This window comes from Sorghum bicolor, chromosome 1, assembly GCF_000003195.3.
Source record: "Sorghum bicolor cultivar BTx623 chromosome 1, Sorghum_bicolor_NCBIv3, whole genome shotgun sequence".
In the NCBI taxonomy this organism is placed as follows: domain Eukaryota; kingdom Viridiplantae; phylum Streptophyta; class Magnoliopsida; order Poales; family Poaceae; genus Sorghum; species Sorghum bicolor.
This window is the reverse complement of record NC_012870.2, coordinates 10,470,361-10,497,239: the sequence shown is the minus strand read 5'-3', so window position 1 is coordinate 10,497,239 and position 26,879 is coordinate 10,470,361. Positions and strand designations below refer to the sequence as shown.

At 43.3% G+C, this 26,879-nt stretch overlaps 3 protein-coding genes across 5 annotated transcripts; 2 read left to right on the top strand and 1 right to left on the bottom strand.

The window, feature by feature from the left end:
• Positions 3,953-6,435, top strand: LOC110436402. Of its 3 annotated transcripts, none has more exons than XM_021463487.1 (4): positions 3,953-4,380; positions 5,369-5,632; positions 5,712-5,921; positions 6,025-6,435. In XM_021463487.1, exons 1-4 carry the CDS (start codon positions 4,029-4,031, stop codon positions 6,219-6,221), a joined length of 1,023 nt encoding a protein of 340 aa, XP_021319162.1. In that variant the 5' UTR covers positions 3,953-4,028; the 3' UTR covers positions 6,222-6,435. The 3 variants fall into 3 exon arrangements, with proteins under 3 accessions (XP_021319162.1, XP_021319157.1, XP_021319168.1); XM_021463482.1 differs by having other exon boundaries at positions 5,366-5,632; XM_021463493.1 differs by lacking the exon at positions 5,369-5,632 and having other exon boundaries at positions 3,954-4,380.
• Positions 14,524-16,908, bottom strand: LOC8054152 (splicing factor, proline- and glutamine-rich). The gene is made up of 3 exons (XM_002464021.2): positions 16,251-16,908; positions 15,988-16,040; positions 14,524-15,136 (listed from the first exon to the last, which is right to left on the bottom strand). Exons 1-3 carry the CDS (start codon positions 16,801-16,803, stop codon positions 14,891-14,893), a joined length of 852 nt encoding a protein of 283 aa, XP_002464066.1. The 5' UTR covers positions 16,804-16,908; the 3' UTR covers positions 14,524-14,890.
• LOC8054151 lies at positions 19,303-25,577 on the top strand. The gene is made up of 4 exons (XM_002466604.2): positions 19,303-20,081; positions 20,173-20,372; positions 24,732-24,806; positions 24,895-25,577. The coding sequence occupies exons 1-4, from the start codon at positions 19,394-19,396 to the stop codon at positions 25,327-25,329; spliced, it is 1,398 nt and encodes a 465-aa protein (XP_002466649.1). The 5' UTR covers positions 19,303-19,393; the 3' UTR covers positions 25,330-25,577.

Below are 26,879 nucleotides of genomic sequence, written 5' to 3'. Positions count from 1 at the left end.
TTTCTCAGTGAAACCGTTTTATTTTAATCTATTTGATAGAAAACAGTTTTAAACTGCTCCTGAAGCCACCGGAGAAGCATGCTAAAAAAAGGCCTTTACAAAAAATTAATAAACAAAACTTGGAAGGAACGGGAGGAGAATCAGTGTGAAATTTTGCGTTTGTACGTAGAAACACCGAATCGTTTCAGTTACGGATCACCGGTGAAAACTAGCGTTTGGATCCAATTTTGCCGTTCCGCTTGAGAAATCGAAATGATTCTCCAAACCAGACGGGCCCTACTAGGCAAAGAAGATAAGCACAGTACAATTGAAGTTTGAGTCTGCTCTTTTACTTTTGTCTCCATTAGCCTTGCCCTAATGTGACGAGGGATCGCAATCGTACGTTTCTCCCCTCCCCAACTCGAGATGCGTCTGAGCACCTCCATTGGTGATGCCATTGCTGCTAAAGCAACCCTGCACCCTCCTCCATCAACAACTCTCCCCATACCTGTCGAATGTCGAGCGAACTTGCATTTGAAAAATACAACATCCCGTGGCAAATAGGACATCTTGTATCGCAATCCATTCCACGACACTGTATTTTACGCCGCATTGGTAGTAGAATGTTGTGTGCAAACCTCTAGACGAAATCCTTCACTTTAGGCCTTGTTTAGTTCATGAAGTATTTTGCAAAAAAGCCAAAAACCCAAAATGACTCCTACCAAAATTCTAACACCAAAACTTTTGGTTTTGGTGTTCACTTGCCAAAAAATTTTGCAAAACTTTTCAGATTCTCTTCACATCAAATCTTGCGACACATATATAGAGCATTAAATATAGATAAAAAAATAACTAATTCTATAGTTTATATGTAATTTGCGAGACGAATCTTTTGAGTCTAATTATTCTATTATTGGATAATATTTGTCAAATACAAACGAAAGTGCTACCATGTCTATTTTTTTTTAAAAAAAATGGAACTAAACAAGACCAATGTTTTGTAAAAAGTTTAGGGCCAAAATATTTTAAACATATTTACTTCCAAAATGCAAAATAGTAAAAAAATTTACATTTAATCAAAATATTTTGAAACTAAACAAGGCCTTATTTGGGATTTTTGAGCAACCAGATGTTCTCCCAAGGAAACGTGGCACGCATCGTGGGACATGTCTGGGACTATGCAGCAGCGAGATGCGGGCCCGACTGCCCAAAGCTAGCAACGACCACAAGGAATGACGTCGGCAGGATCAAATCGTCGTCCCAGTGTGCGCCCAAAACGAATCGGCGTCGGCGTCGAGGCGGAGGTGGACTCGAAGTGGACATGTTTTTTGTTTTTTTTTATTCTATGTTTTTTGTTTTTTAGGAACAGGTAGAAGAGATCACCGGTACCCCGATTCAAAAAGAAGAAAAAGAAGACTAGATCACCAGTACATGTACCTATGGTTTTGGGTTGAAGAAAAATAAAGTTTTTTCTTCTGAGTTCAAGAATTTTCCAAAAAATCATTTCATTCAGTCTAAAAACAATTCTAGATAAAGTTGAAACTGTCTTTATACACCAAAAATTATTCCAAAATTCCCGAAACTTCAGGAATTCCCAAAGAAACGTTGGAACATGATGAACCAACACTTGAGCTTCTAATAAAAAAAATTAGTTAATAGATAGAGAAATTAAATACTGGAAAAGTATACAAAAAAAATTTTAGAAAAATATAACCTTCTAGGAGACGCATTTTAGAAAACTTTTACATGCAAGCACAACCTGGAAAGCAACACATGAAACATACCTTGTCAAATTAATTTTATATAAAAAATAAACGACTTTTAAACTAACTTGACAGCAATTTACTAAAATCCCGTACAAATTTGAAATGATTTTGGACTAGTAGATTTTATTAGTATTCTATTCATAACCTTTAAAGTGAAATTTTGGGCAACACTACGGGACAAGCCACAAGAGCTTCTTTGGACTTGGAGCATCCTCCAGGCCTGGGCATGTAGTACGGTAAGGGTGCTTTTAAAAAGGAAGGAAAGCTTGCTTTTGGTTCTCTGCACACTGGTCCATGCGCACTTGCGCAGCATTACCTTCTGGCAACTGGCATGCATGCCAGCCGTTCTGTCGCCGGCTCCAGAACAAGTGTACAACAGATTGATGAAATGAAATGTAGTACTCTCCATTTACAAAAGAATGAAATTTTCAAATTTTGACGAGGCTTTGTTTAGTTCACCCTGAAAACCAAAATGTTTTCAAGATTTCCCGTCACATCGAATCTTATGGCACATGCATGAAACATTAAATATAAATGAAAACAAAAACTAATTACACAGTTTAGCTGTAAATCACGAGACGAATTTTTTGATCCTAGTTAGTCCATGATTGGATAATATTTGTCACAAACAAACGAAAGTGCTGCAGTACCGAAAACTTTTCACTTTTCGAAACTAAACAAGGTCTGAGTTAAATAGTCTAAAATTTTATTAAAGTTATATTAATACTGATGAGACAAAACAGTACCATTGCAAAAACACTTCAAATCATAAAAAGTGTGTATTTGAATAACGGCTCAAGAATGCAGGGATCAAGTAGAGGTTCAGGGGACATCCTCGTCCTCGCGATCCCTACCGTGGATGTCTTTTCTCCGTTTAAATTACTAGGGCGAGAGGGGGAGATTGGTCCGTCCTCATCCCGTACGCTTCATTGACATCTCTAGTTGTTTCTCTTGTTGTTTACCCACCAGCCGCTAGGAATGGTTTATCTCTGGTTTAGGATGGGATAAGATACGATGGTTTTCATCCTTGCTTTGGGACGGGAAAGGATATGGTGGCTGCATCTCTTTTTTTTTTTGAACAGAACTATCCTGATTTCTAGCGTCTTGTTTAGTTCCGAAAAGTTTTTAGTTTTTGAAATGATAGCACTTTCGTTTTTATTTGACAAATATTGTCCAATCATGTAGTAACTAGACTTAAAAGATTCATCTCACGATTTACAGTAAAACTGTACAATTAGTTTTTATTTTCGTCTATATTTACTGTCTCATGCATGTGCCGCAAGATTCGATATGATGGAGAATTTTGAAAAAATTTTAGTTTTTAGGTGAATTAAACATGGCCCTAGTGTTTAGTTGAGAGAGATGAGCCAGAATCTATTTTTCTATTGGGCGTCACAACAAAAGGGAAACCGGGATTGGGCTGCTCCGAGCTAAAGCCGCACATTTTTTTTACTTAGGCCTTGTTTAGTTTACTCTAAATTCTAATTTTTTTAAAAAAAATTTCGTCACATCGAATCTTTAAATATATATATATGTAATATTAAATATAAATATAAATAATTAATTACACAGTTTATCTTTAATTTATGAGAAAATTTTTTTGAGTTTAGTTAGTTTATGATTAGATAATAATTGTCAAACACAAATAAATGAAATGAAAGTGCTATAATAGATAAATTTAAATTTTTTCACCAACTAAACTGTTTAGGCCTGAGCAAAATTCCAGGGATAGCGCCTATCTATTTTTTTTTTAAAAAGAGGATGATACAGAGACTGTTGTATTGCAGATTTTCACCAAAGTCTTCATCCTGTGCTATTTGGCAGAGCATATAGAGAGGCCTAATGCAACGTTTTTTTTTCACAAATTGTATCCATCTAGACTAGCATGTAATTTTTCCGTGTACAAGCCAACCCGTAACATGTATGGGGCGCAGTACAGTGAAAAAATCAGGCCTGCATTGGGGCGGTGCCATCGGAGACGCAGTTGCAAATACATGTACTGCTAGTACGTAAAAAAGAAAAAGAAAAAAAGAAAAAGGGAGAGATGCCGGAGCTCCTGCACCCTGCAGGCTCAGAGCAGCCTGCCTGGCATTGCAGGGGCGCAGAGCTCGTCCGCTAGCGGGCTGGGATTGACCAACGGGCCGGAGAGAGGACAGAGGGACGGCGCGCCGGCTGCCCCGACTCCGCTAAATACTCTCGTCTCGTCCCAGCCAAAACCCTCTCCCACTCCCACCTTTGTTTTATCAACGAGAGCTAGCAGAGGGAAGGAACGGGGAGCGAAACATGAAGGAGCTCAGCCGTGGATGCTTCGCCGCCCTTCTCCTCTGGCTGCTGCTGGCCGGAGGGGAGGGCTGCGACCTCCCACGGCGCCTTGCCGCCCCCTGTGCGGCGGGGGTGGCAAGCTCGCTGGAGGAAGACGGCGTCAAGGTGGGCGGCGCGAAGGCAGCAGCCGGCGTGAAGATGATGCCAAGCCCGCTGGAGGAAGACGGCGTCAAGCACGGTGGCGTGAAGGTGGGCGGCGCGAAGGCAGCAGCCGGCGTGAAGATGATGCCAAGCCCGCTGGAGGAAGACGGTGGCGTGAAGGTGGGCGGCGCGAAGGCAGCAGCCGGCGTGAAGATGATGCCAGTGAAGGAAGGTAATACCGTACGCCCTTCTCCTTTCTCCCTTCTCCCTTGCGTGTTGCGGAACGTTCGGGCGGCGATGGGCACGCCACGATCCCGCTGGGCGTCGGTCGCGCAGGTCGCTTGCCCGCCGGACGCCGGACGCTTGGCGCGCTTGCCCGCCGCGCTTGCGTGCGCTCGCTCACCGGATACCGCGGCTGCTCGCCTGCGGCGCCGCGCTCGCGTGCGCTTGCTCGCCGGGTCCGAGGCTTCTCGACCTCTTCGTTCATGCATCCATGGGGAGCACGAGGTCACGCCTAGTGGCCAGGCGTTGCGTTGTACGGTCGGGGTCAGCCGACCCCGTTCCACCAGCCAAGACCCCAAGTATATTTGACCTCGGGGCAGCGTAGAAGACAACCCAAGCCCTTGGGCAAGCGGCAAGCCCAGTAGACACAATAATAGGCCACCACATTATCCTGGCTTCGCCCCTGTTGCGCAGCTGTCGGCCTCACCGCCGCCGGGGCGGCCCCTTGCCAGCGCGGCTGGCTTGAGCAGGCACGCCATGGTAGTAGTGTCCGCCTCGGCCACCACCGACCCGGCTGGGCGCCGTGGAAGAACTGGTGTCCCCCCTCTTGCCATGGCCGCCGCCACCACCTCGCGTGGCTCCACGGCCCCGCCCTTAGCCGCCACCGCCACCTCCACGGCCTACTTCGTGGCCGGCTGGCCGCCACTGCCACAGCCCCGCCGTCGCGCGTTGACATGGGCTACGCAATCGGTACCTTAATACGAGCACAGCTAGCAACCGCCTACTTTGGTGACTGAGGCTCGACTTGAGAGAGAGGGGAAAAGGCAACAGTAATTATGCAAAAAAAACTTAGAATTGTGGAAGATAGTTTGCATAAATCATTTCTTGTTGATATGGCAGCTGTGAAAATTGTGCTAGTTTGATTAGTAGTGATTTGTTAGAAACTGTTGGAGAAAGTATAGCGGCGACTATGTTGATCTGGTTTGTGTATGTAGCAGGCAGGCGTAAGCTATCGAGTGGATGTGACGCACAAAGACTAGGCTTCGAGATCAGCGTTAACTGTCGAACCTCTGATGAGGATGAAACAGTTAACCCCAAGTGTTGTGAGCCGGTTGCTGCGGCGGTCGATCTTGACGGCTGTCTATGCCTGGTGATGAACACCACTTATTTAGGGGTTTCATCATTCTTGCCTATAAATGTCTATGACATTTATTCTCGGTGTGGGGGTTTACGTTCTGTATCTGGGCAAACTGAGTGTGAAGGTTGTTCTTTGATCTCTTGTTATATTTTTTTCCTAAGATGAGTAACTGTTTTACTAATGTCTGTTCTTGCGATACCCAGCATCCAGCGGTGGGAACAAGGCAGGCGACGATTCTCCATCCAGCACCACCATCAGAGAGGCCGTGAAAGAGGCCCTGAGAGCTAGAGTGGGCTCACCAGACTTTGTGGTTGACGTGGTGGAGTTGGTGCTAGGCCTCATCACGGTCTTCTGTGTGCTTGGACGGCCCGCGGCACGGTATTTCAGCAAATACCGTGCGCGGAAGATGGCTGGTAAGCAAGTTATCACGATCCATGTGTAATACGTGGTTACAAGCTAGTAGTAGTACTCCTATGCTGTGTGGTATAATTATCTTTTTTTTTTTGGCTTCTGTAGCCCAGCAGCAGGCGATGCAAGATGTGGTTCAAAAATCTATGACCACAGTCATTGAGATGATGGGAGGACAAATTCAGGCTTGTGTCCAGGAAGCAATACAAGGGGTGGCCAATTCCTCTGTCAGTGGACAGACAGAGTCGACGGCCCCTCCTGACTCCAGCGGCCGGGGAGAGATCAGAACTGCTACTGATGTCTGATGAGTCGCGCGCCTGATCAGAAGAAGAAAGCAGAGGCACTGAAGCTCAGCAGCTTGTTTATCTCTATTGCATGTACTCCACTTAACTGCTATTACTATGTGATTGGTACTCTGCAGGATTGGTACTCGTATCACTATGTCATGATTGGACCTCGTATTACTATGTCATGATTGGCTACTGTGAACCATATATTATGTGATGGGTACTTTGCATTTGGCTAGGCGTAGTGAGGAATGACACGTTGTTGTGTGTGTGGTTTTTTTTTTATGATCATGGCTTTGTTCGTTTTCTTATAACTCAGTATTTTTTCTGAACAAGCGAATAGATTCATCGATGCTAATTAGATTTGTGAGGTGTGTGTGAGAGAGAGAGAGGAGAGGGGAGAGAAGAGAACAGTGCTGTAAACTTGCAACGTAAATATTCCTTATTCTAAAAAAACTTGCAACGTAAATATATCAATGGACCAGCAGCTTGTAAATATATTTCACCACGTGACGAGTCCGTTTCGCTCGAGAGGGAGCAGAGCAGGCCGACTCGGTAACTGCTCGTGACACGCAAAGGTAGGCGTTCCAGCGTCCTGTCGGATTGTCGAGACGGAACAGGACGTGCTTCCATTGATTTCCACCAATATAAAATCAAGCAACGACGCGTTTGGTTCAGAAGAAGAAGACGAGTTCTCTCGTATAGTTGTATCGCCTCGATCACGGATCAGCAGCTCATCTCTTTTACCGGTTCAGGTTCTCGCTCACGCGTCCTTTCCCGAGGGAACCGAGGCGTTCGGAAAAAGATCCATGGACCAGCTGTCTCGAGACGTGCTAGCGGACGTGCTAGCGCTCCTGCCGCCGCGCACCCTCGCCGTGTCACGCTGCGTCTGCAGGGAGTGGCGCGACGTCGTGGACGCGGACGCGCGCTGCCAGCTGCGCACGGACCTCCTCCCGCTCTCGGTGGCCGGCATCTTCATGGAGACGAACGAGGCTGAGCCCCCGGAATTCTTCGTCCGGCCCTCGATGGCGCGTAAGATCGCAGGCAATCTCCGAAGCTACCTGAGGATGGACAAAGACCATCACGGCCTTTCTCTCGCATCCATCTCGGATTGCTGCAATGGCCTCGTCCTCCTTGATGATGATCTCGTGGTTAACCCGGCGACGAGGCAATGGATGCGCTTGCCGCCTTATCCGACCTTGCCTGGGGAAGAAAAGAATTATTATGATTATTGGTACCTTGTGTTTGATCCCACGTTATCGCCACATTTTGAGGTATTTTCGATGAAAAGTCCACTTGATTACAAGGACAAGTCGCCGCAGTTAGAATACATGTTGTTACGTATTTACTCATCTAGCACACAGAGGTGGGAGGAAAGGCCTTTTCTCCGTGACGAGGAAGAACACACAACAACAACTGCTGCTAACGTATGGTCAAAATTGAATTGCGGATCTTGGCATGCTGTCTACGGGCATGGAGCACTCTATGCGTATTGGAAGTTAACTTTCATTACAAGGTACTCACTTGCCCCATAATATAATAAACCTATATATGTTTAGTTTATTTTGGTTTCTTCCATTGACGTTTTGAAGTGTGCATTATAGTAGTAATTTTTTTACCAATGGTTTTATATTGCAGAATAAACGTGTCCAGTAATAAGTACCAAGTAATAAACCTGCCGCCTCACATTAACTCGACAAGGTATCATCAATTCCGTCTTGGAAAGTCAGTGAATGGGGTACATTTTGCGGTGGCTGGTTATAAGGAGGGACTCCAAGTTTGGTTCCTGGATGAGTCTGGTAGCAAGACGAAGTGGGTATTGAAGCATGTCAGCAGGTACCCATTCAATAATGATCAAACTGATAAGCCATGGAGTTTACAACGTCCCTATGCCTACGATGATGATGATCAAGAAGAAAACAACAAAGAACCAACAACAGCTGAAAAGGATTCTGATTGGGACTCTGATGCTGATAATGCCGGTGACATTGATTTTGAACGGGATGAAAAATACTCCTGCCCATATTTTGAAGTACTTGGATTCCATCCTTACAGAGATATTGTCTTCTTCAGATTGGTGAGAGAAGTCGTAGCGTATTATTTTAATAGCTCAAAGATGCAACCTTTGGGTCAGTTGCTCATCAGATATCAGTATCAAGTCATAGTGGAAAGTTTCATATATACACCTACTTGGATTGGAGAATTGCCTGGAGCCAATTATCTAGTTAGCTAGGTGTGTTGCCGCGTGTTTATGGCGTTATTGCTTCCTGTGATTGCGGAAGGTTGAGAGGTGTGGTTTGGGTTGGTTAAAGTCGTCTTAGCTAGGTGCGTTGCCGCGTGTTTATGGCGTTATGCTTCTTGTGATTGCAGAAGGTTGAGAGGCCTTGGTGAATGGCTTCATTGGTGTGAAGGTCCCTAGGCATTTACCAGATATAGTAGACACGAATTTTTCAATATATATAAGATAGTAAAATGCACACCTTCACGAAAAATCATCTATGATGGAAATCAAATATTTGTTTCTGAGTCCTAACCGGCCTATTTTCGTAAGTCCACAGGCACCATATATAAGTATTTGTCTCAACGGGCAACTCCAAGTATAGGGTGCCAACATATATTGTCACCAGAGTACAGGGTTACACCAACCATGCAATAATTTGGAGCACCGAAAACATATCCGTCGATGGATGTGCAAATGACATCAAAATTTCTTTATTTACAGTTCTAAAAATAATTCAAACATACAGATGTTACAGGGTTCATAATGTGTTTTTAGATACGATACGAGTACAAAAAATCCAGCTACTGCTCCAACTACTATTCCGCCTGTTTCATAAAAAATACTACTATTCCGCCAGTCGTCGCTCCAAAACAAACTTAGCCTTATTCAATTCCCACTCAAAATTTTTTTACTATATCTTATCTAATATTTGGACACATACATGAAGTATTAAATATAAATAAAATAAAATAAACTAATTGCATAAATTAATTGGATTTTGTGGGATGAAATTTTTTATCCTACTTAATCTATGTTTGCTACAATAAGTCAATAACACATATGCTAATGACTGATTAATTAGGCTTAATAAATTCATCTCACAGTTTTTCAACGGATTTTGTAATTAATTTTTCTATTAGTATCCAAACATCTCATACGACATTCTCATGTGATATCTGTCGTAACAGCCAAAAACTTTTCGTCCTCGAACTAAACAAGGCCTTATTGTCAATGATGGGACAGACATAGTGCCCATACATGGCACATAACCATAAAAAAAGTCTACCGTGTGTTTGGTTGGTGGTTGGAGCGAGCTGGGTTGGGTTGGACCCATCCCTACGGCTGTTTGGATGCAATTCAAGATGGGTTGGGTTAGCTCCAGAGGAATATTCGCGTGAGATGCGGGTTGGACTCGTCCGCCAAAATCTGGCGGACGGAGCCGCTCGCGCCGGGTTGAGTGGGACCCGCGTGGGGACCACGAACGGTGTCAGTGTGCTGGTGGAGCCCGCACCCAAAGTCACGCCGCCACGCCCTGCTTCGGCCTCCGCCGCGTGCTGGTGGAGCTCCACCGCCACGCCCCACTTCGACCACCATCGCGTGCTGGTGGAGCTCTGCCGCCACGCCCCGCTCCGGCACTCCGAGCGCCATGGCCGGAGGGCCGAGCGCCACGACCGCGCGCCATGGCCGGAGGGCCGAGCGCGAGGGGGCCGCACGGCCGCCTTCGCCTGGCCGCGCGCACGAGCACCGCCCGGCCGCCTCCGCCGCGCGCGAGGGAGGGAGGGAGGCGAGGCCGCCACCACGCGCCGTCACCGCCGGTTGAAGAAGATAAGGTGGTGGGTGGAAGAAGATAAGGTGGAGAAAAAAATAAAAAAAGAAATAGGTGAGAGCTTGACAGATGGGTTCCACTTGTGGCAAGTGGAATCCTCACTAACGGTGTTATCATGACATCTAACCCATGTTTCCAATTTCTTGAACTAAACACTAGATGGATCAAACACTGGACGGGTTGGCTCCGTCCCAAAAAACTGGGTTGGATCCAATCCCTGAACCTCTGCTCCATCTTATCTTAAAAAAAATAACTGGAATCATACAGACAATGTGCAAGAGTGGCTACTGTGTATGGCCGATGTACAACTGCCAGTCATCAGAGAAGGCGTCAAATCTCTACTCATACTTGTCATCTGGGAGATATGGCGGGAAAGAAACAATAGAGTTTTCAGGAAAATCTCAAGGTCTGTGCAGCAAATCTTCAGCAGCATACAGGATGAGGCAAGGACTTGGGCTCATGCCGGAAACAAAGGCATGCATCTATTGTTGGCTGCAGGGACTGCGCATAGTGCAGTTGCTACCACTTAGTATGTAGTCCGTTTGTATTCTTACCAGGGGTGGCGAGGGGTTTTCTTTCCTGAACCCCAAGCAAAAAGGGTGGTTGGGGCGGGCGCAGCTTGTGCCACTATAAGCCCTATATTGTAATCATGTCTGTAATTCAACTTCGCTCTTATCAATGAAAGCCGGTAACGGATCTTTCGAAAAAAAAAATTTCCCAAAAAATCCAGGGAAAGAAAAACAGAGTATGCAATGCTGCTTAAAACACATTGCATGCAGTTTGAATAATTAGTTCATCTTAAATTGTTGTCAAGCTGTTTCTCTCCAATTGCAATTGGTGCTCTTCACAATCTTTACCCCGTTAATATTTCGAAACAGTTCTCTTGGGCTCAACCTTCACAGGAGCAGTACAATTGCTAGCTCTGTGCGACGCCTGCCTAGGGAGCAAGAAGCGCCGGCGGCGGCCGGTGCACACGCAGCAGGCCGAGGAACTGAGATACCGATAATTGAGATAATTTTGCAGTTGCATAGAAAAGCCCGGGCACTTTATTTATTGTTACAGTAGAAATAATTTCTTGTCCAGTACACCACGTAGTAGTCGTAGACGTGGTGCTCTGAAACATAATGATGACTCCATAAAAGTTTGCTACCTGGCCAGTAACACCTATTACATCAGAGGAGTTCATGACTCCATACAGAGACCTAACTGCTAGTACTCATCATACTCAGAATAACAACTTGATGAAAGAAGAAATTAGAAAGGAACAAGTACATAAGTTGACTCTATGAAATAAGTTTACAACACAGTAACACCCCATCATGACTCATCACTCCATAAGATAAGACTTGACTGCTAGTGATCATGTGATCACTTCTTCATCTTTACGGAACATTGATACGTAGTATCTCTGGTCGCCTAAAGAGGTCATAAGTATTAAGCGCCTTCTCTTTGGTTGTGATCCCAGTGTCCTGTCCTACTTTTTTTTCACTATGATTCCTCAGGAATTCACCCCCGTCACTATCCGAGCGGTACAAGAGGTACGATATTCGCCCCCAATTCTGAAAAATTCTTGGCTCTAGGTCTGAGCTGATATATGTCTCGGTCTCCCACAAGTCGCCGCTAAATGTTTCCCGGACCAATCTGATTCTTAAGGCTTCAGGATACATAAGGATCTTTCGTACCAAGCCGGACTTGAGGTCAGTTAGGGGGCTGATGCCATGTCTATAGCGGCCAAGCAAACGCGTCGCTTCCAAATCAGAATTCTTCCCTAGTGGTACCGTGTGCAGCATCTCAACGCCACCTTTGATGAGGTCGGGATATGACTCGTCCCATTCTTTCCCTCGCTCATCGAGCCCAGAATTCAGTACTACGCAGTCTGGGAACCATTCCTCGCAGCCCTTGAAGCAGTGCCAGGTGCCTACGTTGTTCATGAAGGCTAGGAGATACAGTGTGCTGTCGGGCAAGGCAATCGTCACCCGATCCTCCTCGGTTTCGCCCTGGAAAGGGATCTTGATCCACCTGGCTGGCCCAGAGCCGTCGCCCCCCAACGCACTTGGCTGAAGGTCCTTAGCGCCCAGGTACCGATGGCCCTGGACCTCCAGCCTTGGCATAGCGTCAGCGGCGATAGCGTGGATTATGCCAAATATCTCGGCGTGTGGACGCTTGGTAAGGTCGAACACCTCTGTGATTACGTCCACCGTAATGTAACCACACTGGACGAGGGGTATAACGTGCGCCGCGATGATGATCCATACCATGAGGGGGCTCGCAGCCGCCATGCGCCGGCGCTTCAAGGACCACCGCCGGGACCGCGTCTTGTCGTCCTGCTGCTTGACGGAGGGGAGCTTGGTGCCGGCGGCAGCGTGCTTGTTGCCATGGGCGGCGGAGCGCTTGCTGATGCCGTCCATCATCATCCTGTCGGAGCGCTTGCCGTCGTCGCAGCGATCGCCCCCGCTCATCTTGCCGGAGTAGCACTCACTCATCGTACCTCATGAAAGGGAATAATAGGTGGTAATTAAGTGTGCAAGGTTCGCCAAGCATACTGAACACAAATATATGGACTCTCTCATATCCCCGGAGGTCTAGTGAACTGAGCAGTTAGGAACAAGGAGTGTGTGTTGTGTGTGTGAGAGTGAGTTTGTTAACGAGTAGATTGCATGCATTTTTGACGTGAATACGAGAAAGGACCGGCCGTTCAAATTGAAGCAGTTATTAGGAGACCGGCGGAGTGTGTGAAGGACTGCATGCATGCAGTGTGTGAAGGACTGTATGCATCTTTTACGTGATCGATCCATGCATAGTCCTTGTTATTATGGTATCGCAGTGGTTGAAGGCCGATTGGTGTTGTGCGCAACAAGGCAAGTTGTTTCTCCTCTAATCCTTATCGTGATGAGCCCATGGCTCTTCAATTAATCACATCCCAAGATGATACAAAATACTTGAGTAATGTGCAGCTTGGGTCACGAAGCAAAACAGCCAGGAATTCTAACTACTATTGTACAGTGAGAAATGGAGCTTGGATTAAAGATATAGCTTACAACCTATCCGGGGAACTCTTGCAAGAATTTTTCGGACTGTGGTCCATGATCGAAGCAAGCCACTTCAACATAAATAAATGATCCGGAAAATGACTGCATCACATGGACACTACTTGAACCATCTGGAGAATATTCAGCGACAGCTTACAATGTCCACTTTGAGGGGCAATTCCGATCCCTGCTGCCTGAGCTCGTATGTAACATTTGGGCTTGGGCGCCGGCACGATGCAAGTTCTTCCTGTGGCTGCTATAGCAAAATAGATTGTGGACTGCAGACCAACTTCTTCTCAGAGAATGGCCAAACAATTATTTCTGCCTGCTTTGCATGAGAAACCTTGAGAGACATGCATCCACTTGTGGTAGCTGAATGCCCATTTTCTAGGATGATCTGGGAGAAGATCAGTGACTGGTGCAAAGGGAGGAAGCTAGCAGACCGACCCTGAAAATTGGTCATGCACGGATGATCTGCAGAGCTGGCTTTGGAGCATAGCAAAGGAGGGAGGGAAATCTGACCATCTGATTGCTGTGATTACAGAGCGAAAAGACCGGATTTTTTATCGCAAAGAGAGGTCAGTGGCTGATATTGTCTACAAAATACGGGATGAAATTGTTCTATGGAAGACAGCACGCAGGTGCAAAAGGTCTTAGACCATCTAGTCGCACTTAACTTTATGGAGTAATCCCTTTTTCCTTTTTTCTACTGTACTCACAACCTGCTGAGTACAAAGCTGTAGGCGCACCTTGCGCGTGCAACTGCTACCCTTCTTATTAATATTCAAGCCGGTAACCAATAAGGATCTTAAAAAAAAAAACTACTATTGCAATTAATTTATATTGGAAGTGCTACTACGCGAAAAAATCAGAAATGGATGTACAAAGTGCAGGAGCACTGACATCGACGACAGAAATTCGGCCGCATCACACGGGATAAGATTAAGATTCTTTCACAAAAGATTGACAGTGAATTCATGGACATGAAGCTATCAAAGTACTCAGGAACAGCCAAGGAGCTGTCCGGGCAGAGAGAGCAGAGGACAAGGGTGATTGTTCTTGTTCTTGTCCCCCGGCTACTGACTGGAAAACCGGACGAAATTATTCTGGTCAGATAGCGACCGAGACAACTCAAGGTTAATGATTTGTAGCCAAACATATCCTCGACTACTAGTCAACAACGATTTACAGCCCAGCAAACCTCCAAACGATTCATAGCCGTGCAAGCCTCCAACCGACAAGGACAAATTTCGCCTTAGGAAAAATGTAAGCCCAATAAGGATGCAAGCTTTGCATTCTCTGGGCCATTTGTATCGCTTCAGCCATGGTTATTATGTAATATTAGGTTATAGGTCAATAGGCACTTGTTAAACTTGGCAAATTGATAGCACACAGTTGTACCACAGCTCCAGCATGGCTTTATCGCAACACCTGTAACTTCTTAGCAAACTTCAGGGTAAAAAATATGGTAAGGATGGAATTGCAATTACAAACACAAGGGCAGAGGGAAAACGTACAATTCCTTGGAAGGAACATTACACGTTTTGAGTCAATTTGTGTGAATGTACACGCCATAGAGGAAACGTGGCATAAGACATCTCCCTATATATCACACCAAAATTATACAAACATACAGGTCAGTGGCTCAAAGGATGCCAAATGCAACGATTTGGGAGCAAAGTACAATTTACAATGGTTGCCACCAAATGCGTCCATCTCCAGCCTTCTCAAGCTCTAACGTGGTGAAGTGTTACTGCATGCTGTTACATATAACAGCATATGTGTGCTTCTTATGCATTTCAAAACCCTCAGACCAGATATTTCATCAACACTAAATAGCCCCACTTAGTTTCCTGAGCTTCAGAGGGAGAAAATTGTTTGAATCAGCATTCCTCTTTGTGCCAAAATTGACAGGAGCAACACCAATAGGTGTCATTGACGAAGTTGTGGTGTTTCTCCGGAACCTCCCCATGTTCCAATACGAGAAAGGTTCATCATCTTGGCTGCTAGAGCTAGGATCATGCCTTGCAAGATTTGGTTGTACTTGTATTGCACCATGCTGTCTATCATGCAGATCCTGCAACAAATGCTAGGCCAATGTTTAGTGAAGGAATGCTGCCATGTTATGGAGGGCCAGGTTTCTCTATCAGCTAGACATTCTAAGCAGTACAGGTGTTTCGACACCAAAAGACCCTTCTACCCGAACAGGCCAGTTATACAAATATACCAGATGTTTTGTTATGATAAAACTCTATCTGGATTATGACACACAGTTCTCCTGTGCCGTTCGAGAGAGAAAAAAAAACACTATCTAGATTTTTATGTAACTAATCATGAAGTGATGAAGGTGTTTTGTTTTGGAAAGCACCTCATCTGGATTGGAATGAGGAGTTCATCACAATACCACATGGATTTTGGTGGAAGCTCATGTGATTGTAAGGGATGAGGTGATCATAGATAAACATTCCATTCCCCATACCAAACAAAAATGTGAGTTAGAAGATGGATCACCCCATTCTTCAAACCAAATACCCCATATGTGATTCAGCAAAGGGGAGTTGGTAACCAGATCGTGCAACAACAATAAGTCTCTACAATCACTGGCGGTTAGTGCTTCTTACACATACCTAGGAAAACCAATGCTCAGAAAGTACATTAAGATGTTTTATTTCATATGCTTTAAGTTATGGACCGTCAACAGTAGTTGTTTTACTACGGAAAATTATGTTTGAACCAGGACCTTTCTCACATTTTTGTTAAACTGATTACGCAGGTTCCAGAGTATTCAGGATCCAAATGACATTTAGGGGTTATTTATTTTGTTGTTATGGGATGTGAGTACCCCCTAACAACCTGCAACGAATCAAGCCACATCGCCCATAAAAATAAATGTTGCCAAATAATGAGAAATGAAGTTGAAACTCTTACATTAAGTGTTCTTATGGGAACCATGTCCAAAGCATGGCTAGGATATGCAGCACCTACACAAATAGAAATTTTGTCACCACCAGATTTATTAGATTCAGTGAGAAATTAAGATTTTGTGTGGTGGTCTGTGGCTGAGGTCCCTGATGCTCAGCTGGATAACAACAGTGAAAAATAATTTTATTGCAGGTTAGCATGAGGAACTATCTAGAGAAAAGTGCAAGAATTCCCAAGGATGATTGGAAAGTGTAGATACATGCAGATACCTGCAGCTCTGGCCGACAGCCAGGCGTCGCCGGGGTCGCCCCCGCCGACCATCTGTCGTGACAACCCAGGGAACCCGCCACTGCCGCTGTGGCTTCTGAGACCGATCAACGGCCTCAAAGGCATGACTTCCTCGAAATCCAAGACCGGTGGTAGCGGCGCTGGGAGACGAAAGAACGGCGAGAGCATCGTTTGGCCGCCGCCAACGGCACTACGACCAGCAGCGGCGGCCCACGCGCCGGCCGGCGCGCCCAGCGACGGGCGCGGGCTCCAGCGGAAGGGACCGAACCCGGTGCTTGGCGGCGGGAGCGGCGGCGGCGTGCGGGACTCGTCGGTGGAGATGGCGTCCTGATGTGCAGACGGCGGCGCGCGGATGTGCAGGGGCGGGGGCCGCGGCGGCGGCGGCGGCGGCGGCGGGGGGTTGGGGGAGAGGTGGAGGCGGCGGATCCAGATGGAGGCGAGCGGGTCGGGAGCGGGCGGAAGGCGCTGGTGGTGATGGGGCAGCGCGGAGCTGCGGCTTCCTACGGAGCTGCGGGGCGCGCGGTGCTCCGACATGGCGTCGTCGGCGGGGAAAGTGGAGGACGGGGAGCCGGTGAGGGAGAAGTAGAGTGGAATTGCTCACTGCTTTCTCGTGGCTGCACTGCAATGTGTCAACTAAGAAAAGAATATATGCATATATAAATAACTATAATAACTACTCCTACTCCGTACTAAGGAAAGAATATATTTAAATAAATAACTATAATATTCCGGTGGAGTACTATGATTTTTGTGTGCTTTTGTCTATATGCGCATTGTCTTTTTTTTTTTAAGGAAATATGCGCATTGTCTTCGGCCTTCGAAAATGCTTGAAGTACGATGATCTCATCGGCGTACAAACTACAAAGTGACGCTAATAGATCATCTGATCCTCCCCAAATTTGTTCGGCAGCTGATTTTTTTTTTTTTTTTTGCAGCTGCTATGCCTCTCGCAAAATCGCAGGCCTTGTTTAGTTGCTCTACAAAACCTAAAAAATTTTAAAATTCTCTGTCACACAGAATTTTTGACATACATAAAGCATTAAATATAGACGAAAATAAAAACTAATTACACAGTTTGCTTATAATTTACGAGACAAATCTTTTAAATTTAGTTAGTCTATAATTAGACAATATTTATCACATACAAACAAAAATACTACTTCATCCCTTTTCTAAAATTTTTTTGAACTAAACAAGGTCACACTACAAACAGCCAGCTGCAGTGTCGTGTAAAAGGTCCCCATGCCCTTCAGATCTCCACGCGCACCCGTTTTAGTTACGGTTAAATACATTCTAAGCATCAATGGTTTTATACGCTCATATAGTGTTGTGTAAAATTATTGATAATATAGAGAAGAGAGATGTGAGAGAGAAATATGTCGTTATTGTACCAGTTTGTGAGTTATTGTTCTTATACAACTCACAACTTTGCTTTTGTTATATGTCTAAATTAAAAAGAATTGTTATTTATTATGGGATGACTTAAAAACAATCATTATATGCACCAAGTTAGGGGCCGAGAGATCAGTGAATTTGATAAAATTAGGATGACTTATAACTTGACATGGAGAGAGTAGATAAGAAATGGACAGATCAGGTGGAAGAGTTGAGCTCACGTGACAAGGACAATTCTAACCTATAAGCTAATCTATCTATCATGTAATATAGCACTTACAAGCATCTAGATTTATACCTATAAGGGACCCTAAGGGATAAAACAACTTTGTACTAAATAGCTACATAAAGTTGGTAGTTATTATATTACTTGTCATTTAGCAAATAATCATCATTAATCAGGTTTATGATAGTGTTTGGTTAGACCAATCTCTGGGAGCTTTTATTTAAGTTTTATTTGCACTTACTCCTCTGACACATCGACAAAAATGATGACTTAGCAGATTATTTATGAAAGAGAGAGTTTCATTTAAATAAAACCTATTGTTACAGTTATTAACACAAAAGCTAACGTGCCAGCCTAGATAACTATGTTATGAAATTCTCCATTAATACTGGTCTTATAAAATAATGTGAGAGCACATACATGCGTTTTCTGTTCTTTCTATCCTAAAATCTATAGAACGAACTAATTAGAAGACAGGGGGAGTATGAACTAGGTTCTATACTTGTCAATTCACGTAGATACTACATATAGAAACTAGATTTTAACATATATTTTTTAAAAATATATTTTTTCCAATAACATATCTTATCTCTACATTATTCACCTATCATATTTGTTTATATCTTGGTTTTGTTATAGACATACTTTCTTATTTTATCCTCTTTTTCTTTAGTTTTAATGTCATATCATCACTTTACTTTTTTTGAAAGAATATCATCACGTTACTTACTCCGTTCATCCTGAATAAATTCCTAAAGTTATCTAACATAAAATATTTTCAAGTTTAACCGATTTTCTAGAAAAAAGTATCAACTTTATGACATCAAATTAGTTTGTTAGATACTATTTTCATAAATACTTATTTAATATCACAATATTTGTAGAATTTTCAACAAATCTAGTCTAACATAAAAACATTAACTTAAGTTTTTTTTAATATGAGATAATTTATTCAGGACAGAGAATAGTTATAACAAGTTCTCAGCCAAGGTATCAGGTCTTGTTTACTTCTATCCAAAAACCCAAAAATTTTCAAGATTTCCCATCACATCGAATCTTTAGACGCATGCATGGAGTATGAAATATAGACGAAAATAAAAACTAATTGCACAGTTTGGTCGAAATTAACGAGACAAATCTTTTAAGCCTAGTTAATCTATGGTTGAACAATAATTACTATAAACAAATAAAAGTATTATAGTGTCATGAAATTTTTTCGTTGAGAAACTAAACAAGAGCTCAGTGTACCGGGGTCAGTTATCCAAGACCGTAGCGGCCAGCCCAGCGCCCCAGCCCCAGGCCACAGGCCAGAGCCAAATCGAGCCTGTGTGCTTTACGATTCGTGCGTGACCATCCGGCGACCCGATCGCCTGATTTGCCCTACCCGGCTCGTCTCCTTCCCTGTCCCATAAATCCGACGCGCCGACGCCTCGATTCGTCGCCTCCCCCGCGCCGAGCCCCCATTCCTGCCACAAATCGCCGCTAAAACCCTAGCCTTCCGCCATGGCCACCTCCCCAGCCGCCTCGTCCTCTTCCGCTCCGACCGCCTCCGCCGCCGCTGCGGCCACGATGGCTGCCGAGGCCACCGACGGGCCGGTGCTCAGCGTAGTATCGAAGCGTCTCCGCGCGCTGCGGAAGAAGTACAACCGCATCACGCAGATGGAGGAGTCGCTCGCCGCCGGCAAGACGCTCAACCGAGAGCAGGAGGAGGTTCTCCGCTCCAAGCCCGTCGTCGCCGCCCTGATCGACGAGCTTGAGCGCCTCCGCCCCCCGCTCGCATCCGCCGTCGCGGAGGAGCTCTCCTCCCGCCCCGCCCCCGCCCCTGCCCCTGCCCCCGCCGCCGCCGCTTCCTCCTCCGACTCAGATTCGTCAGTCCAGGACCTCCTCGCGCTCATCTACTTCGGCTCCCTCTTCGACGTCAAGCAGCAAAGCGACTTCGTCTCTTTGGTTTACGCGAGCGAGCTCGAGCGGAGCAGCTGCATCACTTATGACTACGTCGGGGATGATCCGGAGGACAGTCTCGCGGAGACCGATCTGAACGCGGTTTCTGCCCTTGCCTCCCTCGCCGCGTCGCGCCCTCCAGCTGCAGCCGGAGTCTCGCACCGTGACGCCCTTCAGGCTTGTGCCCATCACGCCCGCCTCTGGCTCCGCCGTGCGGATGAACCCATCCACCCTGACTCCACCGTCACATGTGGGTACTTCTACATGGATTGCGCTTGATTTTGTTTGAGATGGTAGGATGGTCTGACTTAGAGTTAATCTGTATTTCCTTTTGGCTGTAGATGCTGGGGTGAGGGCAAAGCTGGATAGGATCATGGCATCGGGCTACTACACAGCTCAGCTAGAAATGAGGCCACCATTGGATCTGGCTGCTGCAGTGGCAAGCTTTGGAGCTGGAGGTGCTCAGATGCAGGAGAGTATGGTTGTGTCGCCTCAGGCACCGGAAGCAGTTGAGGAGAACCCAGCTGTTGAAGGACACAAGGTGAAATCATACTTGTTATTTTGCTTTCATCCTTTCGTCAATGTTTAGTTGGCATTGCCAAATGATTGCTGTTCTGTTAATTTTGTCTTGGTGTGAATGTATGATTGATCTACTTTACTATACAATTATTTACGAGGCTGCTGGTTGTAGATTATATCTTTTACAGTATCACTATCCATACTACATATTAGTTATCTAATGTAGATTCATAGTATCTGGGTTGTATTATCAAAACATTACCGGAAGATACATCTATGGGCTCTTTTCTACACAATATATGTTATTTTCATGTTTTGTAAATAGTAATGCATAGAATCGAAGATTAGTTTCTTTGGTTGGAAAGAAACCTAGAAGATGATTTATAGGTTCATTTGTTCTTTTTTCATGGACTGAGTATTTAACCTATAAGAAATGATTTAAGAATCAAACAATATATGTTCATTTTGAAGTATGTCACTTTTGATGTTTTGTAAACAATGATGCATTGAACGGACAATTAGTTTCTTTGGTTGGGAAGAAACCTAGAAGATGGTTTATAGGTTCATTTGTTCTTTTTTCATGCACTGAGTATCAGACAATAATAAATGATTTCAGAACCAAACAATATGTTTGTTTTGAAGTAGTATAGGCCTGTATTCTGTGGAGGAACTAAGGCCAGCCCCCCCCCCCCCCCCCTTTTTTTTTTGGGGGGGGGTGTGCAGTTTCATTAGTAGGGTGCCATGTTACTATGTCAGTGCTTTTGTTTCCTGAATCCTAGTGCTAAACCAAACTTGTAAGAGTTTGATGCTACTTTTTTGTTTAGTTGCAATGCCAGGAAGCTAGTTTCTTTTACATTATATGTTGCTCGCAGAACAGAACATATTATTAGCTGTTTTGTTTAATACAATGGTTTTATGATATGCAATGATCTTGCTGATAATGCCGGTTATTGTTGATTTTATCCTTTAAACTGTAGGCCCTCCAACCAAATAATAATGGCATTTGTTATATCTTAAGTTTGACAAAGAACATATTTATATTACTAAATAAGCTTAAGTACATTCATCAGGAAATATAGTTCTATGGTGGACCTATTTAGTGTCATAAATGTCAATAATCTTTCCTATAAACTTGGTCAATGTTAAAATAGTTTGACTTTGGACAAAACTAGAGTCATTCTTTTTGGGATTGATGTAGTATCTTGGATAGTGTTTTGTATCATCATACGTATGGGGAGCTTAAAATGCTACAACAGTCAAATGTCGTAAACGATGATAGTTTTTTAGCTGAAAATGTGATCTAAGCTCTAGGACTCATCAGAAAAATCAATATTACTTGTTTGTTTAGATGTTGCGAATTTAGGTTGCATATTCAAAGTGAGCATATTTATTCTGGACATTAGTGTATTTGTAATAACTGACTTCTCTTAATTTTGCTAATATTAGTTTCAATTGCTGCAGCAATTTTATGTCATGACAATTAAATTGTAGTGTCTAGTGCTGTTATCTCATGTTTCTTTAGACATAGTTTTGGGTTCCCATGACGACAGAGCTAAAATATTTAATAAAGATTGATTTTTTTCGTTTTCATAAGCACCAGGGTTTCATACAATTGGAAATTTGGTGGTCCAAGAAGTTCTGAAATAAAACATCTTTTGTCTCTGTTCCATCAAATTACGAAAATTTTGGTTCACTGATCCCCTCCTGTTCATTTTTTGACATTCATATTTGTCAGTCATGCCAACTCCCTTCACACCCATAGCTACTGCCTTCATAATGTGTTTGGCATATATGCCTTTAGATAGCAACGACATTGTACCAACGATAATCATGCGATTTAGTTTCTTATGCGATTTAGATAGCCTCTTATGCATCTATGATAATCATGCGATTTAGTTTCTTGATAGGTCCACAACTTATGTGTGGAATGGAAACTTGATGGTAGCTATATAAGACCATTTCAGTAAGCCTTACATTTTATTTAGTTCTAAAAAATAGACAAAAATCAAGAAAACTTTTCCCATCTCAAGTTATCAACTTTCTATACTGTAGACACATTTATTCAGTTCTGAAATATGCAGCACTGTACCAATAGATGAAAAAATGTGTACTAGCAAAACAGACTTTAGATTGGATGCCGCAACCAGGCATCAGCTTTAGTCATCTAACAGGAAGTTTGTATACAGAATAATCCTCATCAGTTTGTTCATGAAATTTAACATAGCTTGATCATCACTCCCTGTTACTGTAGGAAGAACCATTGTAGCTGTAACTTTTTGTAGAACCTGTTTTAGCATGTGAATTCATTTTTCTTCTTGTTAATCCCATTCATATGTACCTTAGAATGCTCGATATCGTATGTTTTGTTGTCAGAACAATCCCTGTTGCTTTTATTCCTTTGATAGCTTGCTTATTTATATTTTGAACTTAGCTTATAAATTGTAGCCAGAGTGGATAGGGCAAAAGCAGCTAGAATTTCTCTGGTGTTCACTGTTCAGTATACCAGTTACTTAATTAGGTTTGAAACTGAGCTAGACAAATTTGGCCTTTATGGACCGGACAAGGTTATCCTATGGATATGTAATAGGGCTAAACTATACCCTTGTAACGACCTAGATAGGTTACACCCTAAGAGCCATTTGGCTGGAAAATTTGTAGCACTAAATTCATTTGTAGTCTGTTTATACCTAAATGCTAAATGCTAAACTGTTGGTGACCTACCATTTAACCATTATTTGGGTAAAAATTAAAATTACTATTTTGAAGGGCTAAACGATCAATTAAGCAGGGCAGACGGATGATTAAATGAAAATGGCCTGCCACCATTTGGTGTTTAAATGACAGTTTAGATGAACAGTGTTTGTAGTACTCAACATCTCATGAGTTAATTCTTTGTATTCAGTGATTAGTGGAATGTGTCTATTTGAGAATGTAGGAATGTTCTTTAGTTGCTATCTGGGAGATGCATCAAACAATAACCAAAGTCCTATATTAATGAAATGACACGCAGCTCTCCTGCATCAATATCCAAAGTGTAAAGAGTTTCATCCTTATTATTCTATACACACTAGAATATGCTCATATCGAGCTTGTAATTTGCCATTTGGATTGTTACTGTAGTTATTATATACCCCCTCTGTTTCCCAATATTTTAACAGTTACTGTACAGAGTTGCTATTTGGAGAATATCTGTGCAGTGAGAGAACAGGGGTGTTTTTCCTTAATGAAGAAACATGAGTGTTCAGTGATGTTAGTTATTGTTCATGCTAATTATTTATTTATTGCTTGAATGAGCTTCATAAAAGGTTGGTCTTAAATACTTGTGATGTTTGTTATTTGTTCATGCTACCTTGATTCTCACATTACAAAGATTGATTGATCATTTTAGAAAAGTAAACTAAACCAGACTCGTGTATATAAACTGTAAACTATATAAAAAGTGGAATCTGTCTTATCTTCCTTGAGATTGTGCATATTCTTTTTTTTATGCTAAGAGATTTATTGGATGGTTGTAGCATATCCTTTTTCTTGTATAGAATTGAACATTCTTATTTCCTTTAGATTAGATATATGGAATGAAAAGAAAAGATTAGGGCCTGTTTAGATTGGGAACGAAAATTTTTTAGGTGTCACATCGGATGTGTCGGAAGGATGTCGGGAGGGGTTTTTAGAAACTAATAAAAAAACAAATTACATAGCTCGTCAGGAAACTGCAAGACAAATTTATTAAGCATAATTAATCTGTCATTAGCATATGTGGGTTACTGTAGCACTTAAGGCTAATCATGGAGTAACTAGGCTTAAAAGATTCGTCTCGCGATTCTTAACTAAACTGTGTAATTAGTTTATTTTTTTATCTACATTTAATGTTCCATGCATGTGTCCAAAGATTCGATGGGATGGATGAAAAAATTTTAGGTGGGGAACTAAACAGGGCCTTAGTTAAGTCGATGTCTTGTTTCAGTTAGATCTTTTTGCCTGATTTGTTTGTCCTTGAAATATTGGTGTCTGTTTTCTGTATTGTAGATTCGCCTGTCTCTTAATCATGAACACATGGTTTTGTGTTTGGGTAGGGGCTGGTGATAAACAAAATGATTTTTGATTTTTGATTTTATTGTATGTTTAGGTTGTGGTCTTTGTGTTTTGAGGGAATATGTGTTCTCTAAATAATTAGCTGTGCCTTATTATTTGTTAAGAATTTATAATATTTTTTACTTGTCCATGGATCTTTTTCTTATGGACATTTTCTCACTTTTCCACTGGTTAGCCCGTTAGATGATAATAAAATATTTACTTGCGCCTTGACATGTACATTGTTTTGGTTTTACTGTGGTTTTCTGGATGTCGTCTTTATTTTTTACTGATGTATGTTCATTAACAGGATGAGAAGGATGATTCGCAGGCTACTGAAATCTACAGTGACCATCAGGCTCCTGTTGTTGATGCTGAACATGTGGTACTGCTTTTATGATAACTGATGTGATGGTAATTCTCTTTCTGGTTTGAATGTGGTACTGCCCATGGTACTAACTATGTTGTTTCAGGAGGATGAAGGCCTGGTGAATCCAACTGATGAGGTTCCTTCAGCTGAGGCAGAGCAGGAGACATTTGATGCTGATGTGGAGGATCAGGAACAAAAAGACCAACAATTCACCCAGCGGCGGTCTTACCAGAACCAGCGTGGGGGTGGTGGTCGTGGTGGCGGCAGGAGGGGCTATCCTAATGGTCGTGGAGGGCGTGGTGGCCGAGGCGGTGGGTACCAGAACGGCCGTGGCGGTGGTGGATACCAGAACGGCCGTGGCGGAGGCGGTGGGTACTACTATGAATCTGGATACTACCAGCCGAGGAACTACAACAACAACAGAGGCCGGGGTGGTCGCTCTGGCGGTGGCAACTCTTACTACAACAACCATGGTGGAGGTGCACAGGGAGGCGGCCATGGCAATCCTGGGAGGGTTGAGCTTGGTGCAAACGCCTAGCTCGCTGACTGTTTTGTTTGAGGATGTGGAGCGAGGGAGAAGAGCCATTTTGTTATTATAGAACTAACTTAGCCTGTTATTACGCCACCGTTGGCCCCATCTGTGAGTTCTTTTTGCTACTCGAGTGACTGCACATGGTCGGTCGGTAATGTGGAAAAACTCTGGGAAAGTAGTTTCAGGTCATATTCGTTCTCCTAAGTTACGCCTTTTATGTGTTAATATGCCCCTTATATTTCTTCATTATTATACTCTGTGCTGGAGGAGTGGAGGTGTCGATGTTGGGACCGGATTTTGTCGTTACATCAGGTTGCTATGGTCTATCGTATCTTTGCAGCATTTAGAGGTGATTGTTGATTCGTTGCTTGGCCTCGAAGTCTTTTGCTGCAACGCTTTATACCGAACCGATGGCTGGTTATTAGTAAGAGTTAGGGGTGTTTAGTTCAAAAAAAATGTAAAATGCCAACTACTTTGTGATGGAATGTAAAATGCCAAAATTTTTAGGGTCATATTTAGTATTTTTTTAAATGTAGAATTTATTGCTCTCATGAGGCTCTTTTGGGTTTTTTTCGTCTCTTGAGGCTAAAATCAAAATTGAAGAATAACTATATTTTTGTCTAAATTTTTATATGGTGTTTAGTTCTATTTTATAAAATGATGAACCAAAACCCTAAATCTTTTTGGAATAAATGGGGACAGCCTCTTAGTAAGATGGTTGTCGGATGCTTGATGGCTACAAAGATTATCGCATCGCTGCATCCATCTAATCTGTCCGCTGTCCTATTGATGTAGCTCGTCCATTGCTTGGACGCTTGCCTTGTTTATCCTCTTTATTAAACACTGGCGGCGAGTTAATCTGTTTTTATGATGCCTTGTTTATCCTCTTTAATTACTAAAGACTGGCGGCAAGTTGATCTGTTTTTATGACGCTAAGGGCACTCACAATGCAGACTCTATCATAGAGTCTAAAGTTATTTATTACCTCGAACAATGTGGACTTGGAGTCTAAATAAGACTTGGAGTCTTAGTATTTTTTCTACCTCTTTCTTCAATAAATATGCTGCCACATCAGCAAAATACCATAAATAATACTCCCTCCGTCCACGAAAGAATCAATTCCTAGGATCCGTGCCCGTTAAACTTTTTAAAGTTTGACTAACTTTATAGAAAAGAGTAACAACATCTATAATATAAAATACACATTATATGAAAATATATTCTATGATGAATCTAATAATACTAATTTGATACTATAAATCTTAGCATTTTTTTTCTAGAAATTTGGTCAAAGTTTAAAAGTTTGACTTAGGATAACTCTAGAAATTGACTCTTTCGTGGACGGAGGGAGTATGTAATTAAGTGTTTGGGACTCTGTGATAGAGTCTTGCATTGTGAGTGCCCTGATGCCCAGGTCACCTGCAACTGCAACGGCTCGTAGTAGGTCGAGCTGAGGCTACATGTTTTCAAAGACGGCGACACGAAGCAACTGTATTATTTTTCTTTGGCTTGCGCGTGGTCGTGTCAATGTATTAACCCTGCTTGCCTGTCTGCGT